This window comes from Perissodus microlepis, chromosome 12 (assembly GCF_051167445.1).
Source record: "Perissodus microlepis isolate ML-2025 ecotype Zambia chromosome 12, ASM5116744v1, whole genome shotgun sequence".
Taxonomy (NCBI): Eukaryota; Metazoa; Chordata; class Actinopteri; order Cichliformes; family Cichlidae; genus Perissodus; species Perissodus microlepis.
Window position 1 is genome coordinate 30,604,531 of NC_140472.1, and position 11,667 is coordinate 30,616,197.

Sequence of the window (11,667 nt, forward strand, 5' to 3'; positions counted from 1 at the left end):
TGTACCCTAATTCTAATGTCTCCGAGCCAGCGGGAAGTTTGTTTAGCCAGCATTATTGTGAAGTACCTGTAAACCCCCCCAACCACCATTTTGGCAGGCAGTTCGGGTTGAGAGTTCAGCTGACTTTTGAGCATGGATGACTGATCGAGAGAGAGAGAGAGATCACGTCTCAGCTTTGAGAAAAATATTAACTTTTTGCAGGATTTCACAGTGAGACAGTTTTCGGTTTGCCTTGTTTTTGACCACCTCTGTTTGCCTCGCAGGGATTTTGTCCTCATATGTTTACTTTTTGATTCATGGATAAAGATCAAATCTTACAAACTACCGTTTGTTGAGTAAAAAAGTACAAAAGAAGATGGGGAATCATGGTAATCGAATATTATCTGAACACTTTATAGTGTTTCAAGTTCTTGATCATTGAATCTCCACTGGTGAAAGAAGCTCTGTTTAAATATACTTCACTTCAAAGGTGTCAAAAGTAAAAGTACTTCTCCAGTAAAATGATCTTCTTAGTTTTTATTGTATTTTTTATTATAGATGACATTGTTGTTCACTCATTATCACAAACCGGGCTGCTTGGGAGTAACTTAAATAACAGTTTGTTGTATTTTATGAAATTACACTACACTACAGAAATGGTTCCATAATTACATCACTACATTTTATCATTGTCAACATATTGACAATGTACCAGTACATGGTGGTAAATATACCAGCAAAATTCCCATCTCCTTGTTTCTTGAAGAATTCACCTTTAATGTTATATTAGTTTTTATAAAACCCAAATATTGTAAACTGTTACTTGTCAGGCAACTTTCTGTCTTATTCCAACATTCATCGCTGAAATAGCTGACAGCTTCGGTCGGTCTTGATCTCGTCTTTAAGTCCGAATGAGAAGATCAAAACACCATCTTGACTTCCTTCCCGATAAGCTTAATGACCAGATCTCTTTGAAATCCCTGTTGAATCTCAATGAAAGCCCACTTTTCTAGTGTGCAAGTCATCTTTTTTTGAAAGGTTTACCTTTCTTTTGCTGTCTCAGATTTCTTGCACAATGTCTCGTTAAACCCAGTTTGACTCATTGAAATAAACCGTATTTTAGTTCTGAGCAAATTTTTAACCGTATTAATCCATCGTTTGGTGTCCGAATATTGTAATTTTTTTTATGGTGTTTTTTAAGCAAGCCAGTTTGCCTGTGGGTGCATTTTTGTTGTCGTCAGGCAAGTCCCTGCACTGCAGCGCGGGCCTGCCCGAGTGGAGATTCTTCAGGAGGGAGATCTCTTTCTTCTCAAAGCGTCTTACCAAGAGCTATTAATTATTAACTGGGAGAGCTAACATCAAAGGAGCAGACTTGTGCTGAATTAAATGGGGGCTGGAGCCTGGCAGCGTGGAGCTGAGAGAAAACTGGGTGAGAGGGAAAAGCCGACTCCACACCGCTCGCTTTTGAACTTTCCAAGTACAAAAGTTAAAGAAAAAAGGAGAAAGAAAAGAGCAATGCTAGTTTATGTAAAGGAAGCAGAACGAAAGAGAAAGTTGGAAGCGCTTGTATTTATTGCGTGTTGCTGTTGTTTTTCATGGGGCTTTCCTTCACTGCTGGGAATGATTGATTCAGTTTGTTCAGTTAATTAGTCTTTAATGAGCTATGAAAGCCAGATTCATAAACATCTTGTCTATGGATTAAGCCAAGGGGAAATCTAATTAAGACAGCTTGAAATTCAGAGACATGATATGTTTACATTTTCCTGAAGCTGATGTTCACTCAGAGTCAAGCCCCCCCCCCCCCCCATCAGAGGACTTTTGTTCCTTTTGTTTTTCTTCCCCTGTGCTGTAAAATAAGCCCATGTACTGAAAATCTAACTATTCTATACAGTTTCATTATTTGCTGTGAATGCAAGTAGTAGCAGTGGACTGTGTAAAGGAATTAATGGCTGCCAGTTAAGTTGGAAAAAGTTTATTTCAAACTTGCTTTAACTTCACCTGCTTGTTCTTGGACAGCTATGTTAATCATTACCACCTTCCTACAGACTCAGGAAACACACAGGAAACTTAAGAGTGTCACGCAAGCATCCTGTAGAAAAGCTAATCTAGGGTAAAGTCACAAAAATGATATTAAATAATGGATTATTTTGAATTTAAAAGCCTTTTTACTTTTCTTCACTCCTCATTTTTAACACACAGGACCTTTAGTGGCCCGTTTTTACAATTCTCTGCCATCCTATAGACTCACTCATGACAAGTAATTGATAAATTAGTCAGCAATTATTGTCAATTGAAGCCTTTGTCACATGATGTGACATATAGCTACCAATTAGACAAATAAAACTTGAATAGCGCACCGAGGGCTTTACAAGCCTTTGATTCGAGGAGCGCTGAGGGCCTTTTTGAGACCCACGGTGGTCTTTCTACTGAACTACATGACTGCCCTTTTGACAAATGATGTTGAAAGTTGCTCAACATCCCATTGTTGAATGTTGTTACCTCAGAAATCAACATGATATGTTGGGAAAAGAGCAATTGTGCCTCCCCCGCACATACCACCGCTCCCTGTCCCCACTCCGTGTCCGTCCTCCGTGCCTGCAGAGTGGAGCGGTGACACTGTGCAGCCAGTCGGCAGCGGAGTCACAGCACTGTACATTGTCACTTTGATCTTCACCCCCCATCCCTGTTCCCTCCAGTTATAAAGAACGCTGGCAAGAGCCCAAGGGCACTTGATAATACCAGGATATGATCCAGCCGCGCTCTTTTAGATCATGTAGTGTAGACATCAAAACGCTGTCTAAATAGGGCACCGTGAATCAGGCGGGGTGAGAACGGGTTGTAGGGGAAGGCAGGAGTTAAGATAAAGGAACTATTTTTTATTTTTTTTCCCTGACGAGGGGAAGCCAATTTGGATTCTGCAAGGAGATACTCAGGGTTCTGCAGATCCAAGCATTTCCTTTATCTTTTGCCTTTAGCAGAACTCTTCAAAAGGCCTCTGTGTTATGACTTCCCCCCTCTCAGATGAAAGGAGCTCTCATTTTTAACAGCTGGAAATCCATGATAACTTTATTTAACTTTTCTAAACCTGCACAGCAGAGTTGCATCACATGGAGCTGTGCATGCGTTAGTTCCTTATGGAAGTGTTTAAGTCTCTGTCGTATTATTAACTTAATATGGCGCAGATATACGTGGAATGACATCATGGTGGCCTGTGGAGAAAGCCACATGTGCATCCAAGCAAATGTTGTCCCCGGCTTGTTTACGTCTCATCTGTTCGGTTTAATTTTTCCTTCTCGTTTTCTCACTTCAGATAATGTGTGTGAAGGTTACACTCGGGCAGAGAACTCCCTCTAGTGGCCTTGAGTAAAATGTGAAATCCAACCTTGGGAGTTGAGTGTCTTTATCGGTATGATTATGCATTCCCCGGCTTTTTTCCCCCAATATATCTAATGATTACTTTGTTCTGTGTTGGCAGGCAAAGAGAGCGGTGCAGCGGGGAGCCACAGCCGTCATCTTTGATGTATCTGAGAATCCGGATGCCATCGACCAGGTTTGTACACACAGAGAATTACTCCGGCATTCACGCTCTCAACAGCACTGAAACAGTCTAATCTGTCTCGGTCTCTCCGTGAAAGACTCTCCGCTTTTCATTTCTGAATGAAGCTTAGCAGCTTGCCCTGCCCTTCTGGCTGGCAGTGTGTGTGTGTGTGTGTGTGTGTGTGTGTGTGTGTGTGTGTACAAACAATGATCTTTCTATCTTTAGTTCTGTTCAAAAGCACGCGGATCAGCCTCACTCATTCAGCCATTCCAGGCCTTTCAACTCTCCCAACTTGTGTTTGGAGGAGTGCACTGCACTCTGTGAGGACTGAAAATTGATATCCAGGTTCAGCTTTCACTAGACCATGACCAAACTCTGTTGAGCTCACAATTGCGCAGGTAGCATACTTTACCTCACCTCCTGAGAGCGTTCTTTGAGTGCAAGTTTAGGGGAGCACAGGCTAAAGTAAGAAAGCATATCTCTTGTCACACAAATCAAGACGTGATTCCTGACTCCCGTGTCTCTGCCGTTAAGAGGTATAATACTCGAGTTGCTCCTCTTGAACGCCTTTGTCGCAAGAATTCTCCTGTGGTATTCATCCCTGCCACACCAGGCCTGGACTTGCAGGTTTTTTTTTCCCTCTCTCCTCGCCTCTTCTTCTCTGCTGCCGGATCATAAAGCGCGTAGCTGAGAGATAAAAGGGATTGCGCGCAGACCACATGAAAGGCAGCGCTAGGCGGCTGTGTTAAATTCCCCCGAGAGGCTTTTCCAGTCAGAGCAGCCCGATCAGCAGAGACAGGAGTCACAAGGCCGAGGGGCAGGGAGGAGGAGCTTAAAGAGAATTAAGGTCCTGGGGCCAAAATTAGGAGAAGCTTTATAAACTTAATGTACTTGACCTCCTTTTTCCTCTGTTTATACTGTAATGTAGGGCCAAGTGCCACTTGGAGTTTTGTTTTGGGAAAAGTTAAGTTTATGGTTAACTTTGTGCTTGTGTACTGTATTTGTATTTTTAGCTATAGTTTTTATTGGGGCATTACTTGTTAAAGGGGAAACTCGAGTTGCAGTGGAATCGTTTCTCAGAGTAAGAGCAGCTCACCAGAATCAAGCGGGAGATCAAAAGTTTCAGCATCTATACTTTTAAACCAGAACATACAGTAATTCACTGGGGAACATGACGACAGCAGAAGAAATAGCAATGTGAATATATCTTCGGTATTTCCCTTGGGCTTTTCAAATTACAGATTCCAACCAGCAGACGAGCGGGAAGAACAGAGAGGGCGAGGAGGAGTAAAGGAGTATGCCAACTGACTCAAAAGCCAGAACATACTATTCACTGACTATTTCCTCCTACTCCCTCTGGCAAACGTGGCCGCAGTTTCCATGTCTCGGGCCTATAGGTCATTTTTCCCAGCTGGGAAAAGTTTAAAACTTTTTACATTCACAAAGGTCACCGGTTTCTCTTTGCCTCATATCCTCTTTGTCTCACACTACATATGTTAATTGGTCTAGAACAATCCACCAGAGAGTGGTTTAAAATTGTTGGAGTTGAATAAAAAAGAACAATCAGTCCTGGGCATAATTAAAAAGGCCTCATTTTTGCATATTTGACACAAATGCATTTGAGCTCAAGGTTTAATATCCACCAAACTTCAGCTCAAGCAACCCTTTCCATTAACTGTTTTTACATATATAAAAACAGCTTGAAATTAAAACTATAATGGAGCTAAAAAACAAAGGTTCCACCTGTCCGTACCTCCATATTGCAGTAGTCTGTTTTGATTTCAGACAGACACACACATCTCCCCTGGGGTTTGCGACAGGAAGGGGATCTGGCTTAAGACTTTGCCTGAATCAAAACATGCGGAGCGACCCGCTGCGGCGTCCCCTGGAGACGAGGGATCCGCTATTTCCACTAATTAAGGAGGAAGGGTAGTTCTGACTGTGAAAGCACAAACTTATCGGTTAACTTGCGATTGACAAATACCACAGATAATCCTCCATTATGAAACAGAATAACCGAGATTTACAAAAAAGACTGAAAACTAGTGACCGAGCGCACAAGCTCAACAGTAAAGTGTTTACAGGGTCAGTACAGAAAGAGGTTCACCCACACTTCTTTAGGACCAGAGCTGTCGCCACGAACAAGACTGGAAAGCTACGTCCATGTTTTATGGAAAAAAAAAAGAAAGATGATTTTTTTTTTTATCATCTAAAAATAACCTACATATAAGAAAGCCTTAAACAGTAACGTTCAGCTAATGTGAGTTTCTCTCATTGTCTTCACACGAGGTCGGACATTGAAGTTGTCATTGTGTGTGACATAGTGCCACCATCTCAGTTGATATGTTATTGGAAACAAACTATATTAGTTACTTTACCCCTTCCTTTAACCAGCTTTGTTCTGATTGGCTGCACGTTGCAAGAAGAAGGTGGCTGGGGCATCTGTGCTCATACAGGGCCACAAAAAAACCTGTAAATGTGGAGTTATACATAGACAGACCGCATTATTTAAAACCTTGGCCGTGCATAACAGGTCCCTTTTGAACACGACAGCTTTCATGTCAAAATTACAAAACCGGTCTAATTTAGTTAGAAAAAAAGAGGCCTGTGTCTCACGTGTCGTCTTTCCCTGTCTCCTCTACAGCTCAACCAGGTTGCTGAGGATCCCTTGAAGCGGCCGGTGGTTTACGTGAAGGGCAATGACGCCGTCAAACTGATGAACATCGTCAACAAGCAGAAAGTGGCCCGTGCTCGGATACAACACAGACCACCGAGGGTAAGTGCTTACTCACAAAAAAACCTCAAAATCGCTCAGTGTAGATGGAGTGCATGCGTGTGGGACAAATCTCAGGCACATGTGAGGAACTTGGGGATGAGGTGAACATGTTTGTGAGGCCCACGCGGCAAAACAGCGCAGAGAAGCTTTGGATGTGAAGACAAACGAAAATTCCAGCTGTGAAATCTGACCCCTTTTCCTTTCTTCTCTGCTCTTTGCTGCCCCGAGGCCAAAGACTTTTTCGCAGCACTTTGAGAGATTAATATCAGCCGTTCAAAGAGCTGTTTGTTTGCTTGGAATATTTGATAAGAGACCTGCACACTTTGAGGTCAAATAACTTGACATAATGAAACCTCAAGAGAAAGGATTGGTGATGAGAGAGACTTTTCAGGGAGCAGTAGTGTAGCAGTGTAGTAAAAAAAAAACCATATTATTATTGCTACTGACTCGTTGCTTAAGCTCTAGTCTGCAGAATGGTCTCAACTGTGCAGTTGTAGCTCGAACCTGTGCAAATTACTGACACAGTGAGAAGACAGTGATGCATGTGGCAAAGTGAACTGGCCAGCATGTATAATCATCCACGTATCTGTTCTTTAACACGCCACTGAATTATGCATTTTATATTATTTGCATTGAGCGGTGAATGAGTCACAGCTTTGTGTGTTCTGGTCTGCTGAGCGAGTAACAAAAACTATAATCAAATATGTCGAAATGCCAGTAAATGGAATTTTCTTTCTTTTAAATGCAAGTCTTTATACGATGAAATAACCCTTTTAATGGGACACATGTGTTTCTGTTGCTTTCCTTTTTCCACAGCAGCCCACAGAGTATTTTGACATGGGCATCTTTCTGGCCTTCTTCGTGGTGGTGTCGTTGGTTTGCCTCATTTTGCTCATCAAGATCAAACTGAAGCAGAGAAGAAGCCAGGTTAGTGAGGAGCTCAAATAACTTGAGAAACTGTTTCATAATATGCTAGTCCGAGTGTGTCACAACCAAACGTATGCCCGCGTCGTGCTGAAAACACACCCAGATATACAACGCCGTGCCTTGTTTTTCCAGTCAGCACGACATTAGTGGGAGTTGGAGGCGTTGCGTCAGGCGACAGTAGCTCTGCCGCTGATTGATTCCCCTTCTGTGCCGACAAAAAGCTCTCGGTGGAGGCTTACGTCGGGTGCATGAATCAGGATTAGCATTCAGTTAATGCTGATGCGAGGCTGGCTGGAGGAGTCAAGCGTACAGAGATGTCATGACAGCGCATAAAACCTGTAGCGGCATTCGTTGAGACAGGTGTAATCCTGCCAGCAGACATTTGTGTCTGCGTTCGCAGCCTGTGCACACTTTTCTTCTTTTTATGTGCGCGTGCATGTGTGGCTATGTAAGGGGGTGTGTGTCGCAGCAGCAGATGACGTGGTCGTGACTTCGTTTGGTGGTTAATTAAGTGAACTCGCCTCACACCGAGGGCGGATTTATCACACGTAACAACCATTTCCTTCTCAAAATGTGAAGAATTAATGAACTGCTTGTGGTGTAAATATTGCTTAAACAGTAACTGTAAATCCATTACGTTACTTTTTTGGTTTTAATGAAGGATTCCTCAAGGGATCGTCCTCGCGCGACTCGAGTTAATTAACAGACGGAAAATCCTGAGCTCTTGAAGTCCTCGTGTTTTCTGTTTGTTAACCCTGTGATGGGAATTCCTTTCATCCCAAATTCATTGCTCTCTTGCTAATCAGGGTGTGGGTTGTGACCTGGGATAATACCCTGTGGAGACGTGATTTAGTTAAGCCAGAGCATAAATAACCGTGTCTTGTAAACAAGTGATGCACCATCAGTTTAGGCACTCAGTACTATAAATCACAATGTCTGCTACACACGAGTCATTTAGTTTAATCCTAGTAGGCAGTTCTGTACGTGCCGACTTATCACTTAACATTTCCTAATAAGTAACAATTTTAAGGTGACGCAAAGCAAATTAAAAGATGAAACGAGGACAGGGAATTAAAACCAGAAAGATGCTCATGCATCAGTGAAATATTGCAAAAATGATGCACTGTGTCAGAGGGAGAAGTGTTAAACCATGATGTCAGCCCCCCAAAACGCACACTTGCCAACAGTAATGTGTAGACACTTTAATGGAATTTCTTTTGAAATCGCTCATCTCAGCTTTTATGTCAACTTTGCTTCGAAAGGTCGTGCAAAAGTCAGATGTTGGTCTCAAATGTGCTGCTACCCCCTCTGACACTGTGCCACACCCTCCTCCTCTCCACAGAGCTCGATGAACAGAATGGCCATCCAGGCTCTGGAAAAGATGGAGACAAGAAAGTTCAAGGCCAAAGGCAAGGGACAGCGCGAGAGCAGCTGCGGAGCCTCTGATTCGCTGAGCAGCAGCTCCACCTCTGACTGTGCCATTTGTCTGGAGAAGTACATCGATGGTGAGGTAAGAAGAGTTTTTTTACCTGGGGTACCCTGAAATCTGGAAGGAATGAAGGAGATATTTCACTTCTCTGAAGCTTCACATAGGTTTTTTTTTTTTTTGGGCTGCCTTCGTGACAGACCATATTATCAATCAATCAAACTTTCTTTGCCTGTAGCACTGTTTAGGCAGTTTAATAATAATAATAATGGATTGGATTTATATAGCGCTTTTCAAGGCACCCAAAGAGCTTTACAATGCCACTATTCATTCACTCTCACATTCACACACTGGTGGAGGCAAGCTACAGTTGTAGCCACAGCTGCCCTGGGGCAGACTGACAGAAGCGAGGCTGCCATATCGCGCCATCGGCCCCTCTGGCCAACACCAGTAGGCGGTAGGGTAAAGTGTCTTGCCCAAGGACACAACGACCAGGGCAGAGAGCCCGGGGATCGAACCCGGCGACCTTCCGGTTACAGATGCGCTTCCCAACCCCCAGTGCCACGGTCGCCCCAATGTCTTTTAAAACTGAGAAATTGATAATAAAACTGAGCAAAATGTTATAAATCTGCACAAATAAAAAGATGACCATGGATGAAAGGGAAGAAAATAAGGCAAAGCTGGATTAGGAAAGACTATGTGCTGAATGTTGTCTGCTTGTAACAAAGCAAAGCACTTTTATTTGATAACTGCCGACACGTTTTGTTTCTTTAAATCAGATTTTTTTTAAATGAGACTATTTCAAACTATTAAAGCAAAATGCATAATAATGCAGTCCAGGCTAACAGGTTGAGTGACACTTTGCATAACACCGAAAAGTTCAACACAAACGCAGGACTAATGTAAAACATCTGCATTTAGATGGATGCTTTTAAACGCGTCAAGGTTCACGCAGGCATAAGTGAACCATATGGGAGTCAGAATGCTTAACTCTGGCCGTGCTAAAGCGGTCATCCACCCGCCTCGTTTGTTTTCTTTTCATTGCATATTCTGTTGACATGAAACATAATGCAGTTTTTATGGACAATGGAATGGAAGTCCCCCTGATGTGCTCGGGGACCGCAGTCCTGCGATCTTTAGTGACACGCTTTCCGCTACCTTTTTAGATGTTTAGCTCAGTCTTTCAGAGCACCTGGAGAGATAAGGGTACCCAGAGTGCACTGGATTGTGATTAGGCTTCCTGTTTTCGCATTGTGGCCTTCTTTAATCCTTGAAGGAGTCATTGTCAAATTATGTATCCTAATCTTTGTAGATTTACAGTAAGAGCATTGCTCATCCTCGTTCAACGACGATGGGGGGGACAAACCCCAGTGCCCAGAGGGGACGTAGTGGTGTGTGTGTCTGTGTGTGCGCAAGTTTGTGGTTGTGTGTGTCTTCGGTAAGGAGGAGAAGAAAACAGAACAAAGCGTGGCGCCAGGATTGCACAGAGGAAGTGGCGATATAAAAGACTGAATGGCATCAAAGCTGTTTTTGAGCAGTGAACCAAGCAACAAAAGCTTTGGTGGAAAAGAGCCTAAAGATGAGTCATATTAAGCCACACAGTAAAGTATTTGTGGCAGTGAAAGAGTTGTCGCTGGAAAACCAGTGCTCCTGGTTTAATACTTTGGAATTCTTTGAATGGAAAATTATCATATTTAATGGTGTATGAGTAAAAGCCTGCTTTGTTTGAAAACGTGGCTTCATTGAGCATTAAAGTTGCATTTTACTGTGGTGTGAGTCTAGTTAAGTATTGTGTTTGTCCCATGATGTCAAGTTAGTGTTAAAAAGTCAATTAGACTCACGATCAACCGATAACCGTTCAGTGTAGCTTTGCTGCCACCTTCTGGACACCAGGCTTCTCTTAAGTTCACATTAATTCACACTTTCTTAAACTTTTCTGCATATATAATACAACTGCAACTATGAAATAATACATATAAAAGATGTTTTTAAAGGAGACCTGTTGGATACATGGGAAGTTTCAAATAATGTTATCAGAGTATGTGCAAGTTGTCTCTAGGCTCTGTATGATGTCAGAGAGGATGGGTTTATCGCTAATATGGTCATCTTAGAGACAGAGCTATAAATACAACGCCCCCACCCACCTGCCGTTCAAATCTTTTGTTTGGAAGCAGCAGCCAATTAGATGATAGCTGTATTAAAGGAATCAGGGGAACGCTGGCTTAAAGGGTGGCTAAATGGAAATAAATGGCTTGTTTCCTGCATCACAGCCGAGTATAAGATAAAATGAGGAAATCCTTTTATACTGCAGTCACTCTTTTAGTAACCAAGGATGGACATATGGAGCTTGAAACCCCTGAAAGCTGATTCTGCTCATCAGGATGTTTTCTGTGTGTTTTCTGTCGGAGAAACGTTTCGTCACTGTTCCATGTGACTTTCTTTCTTTGTGGAGAGCGAAAACATTTCTCCCTTGGAAAGTACAAACATGAGCATGCATCAAGTTATTAGGACTCCTTTAATGCAATATACATATGAATGACTTATTGGTAAGAAATTAATTGGCTTGAAAATGTTGTAAATGTCTTAACTGGGTTTAAGAAAAACCCCCAAAAACTAAATGACTTGTTTGGGTCTTTGATTTTTTTAAATTTTATTTATTTATATTTTACATTAATCATTTGATTTTTTTAACCACTGACATAAAGCAGATATATTGAATGTTTTTTAAAATATTTCTAGAATGAATTATTTATCGGACAGTATTATGAGATTTAAAAAGATTATATCAGTGTAATTAAAAATAAGAGCATGCGTTTGATATATTTCATTGCTGTATTTGCTGCTGTTTGTGCTTTGACAGTGCATGAAGATTAACTGTTGAATTTTTTATTTTCTCCTGCAGGAGCTGCGGGTTATCCCTTGTGCCCACAGATTTCATAAGAAATGTGTCGACCCCTGGCTGCTCCAACATCACACCTGTCCCCACTGCAGACACAACATCATTGGTGAGTTGATGTTCAA

The 11,667-nt window shown here is 42.1% G+C and overlaps 1 protein-coding gene across 2 annotated transcripts in view; it reads left to right on the top strand.

Annotated features, from left to right (window-relative positions):
* The window catches only part of znrf3 (zinc and ring finger 3), a 66,353-nt gene that overhangs the window by 51,026 nt on the left and 3,660 nt on the right, over positions 1-11,667 (top strand). The window contains exons 3-7 of one of the 2 annotated variants that reach the window (XM_084945820.1): positions 3,455-3,529; positions 6,162-6,293; positions 7,110-7,220; positions 8,563-8,730; positions 11,549-11,651. In XM_084945820.1, the coding sequence (XP_084801946.1) occupies positions 3,455-3,529; positions 6,162-6,293; positions 7,110-7,220; positions 8,563-8,730; positions 11,549-11,651 (589 nt within the window). The remainder of the gene's footprint in view (positions 1-3,454; positions 3,530-6,161; positions 6,294-7,109; positions 7,221-8,562; positions 8,731-11,548; positions 11,652-11,667) is intronic. The other variant, XM_084945821.1, reaches the window with a different exon arrangement.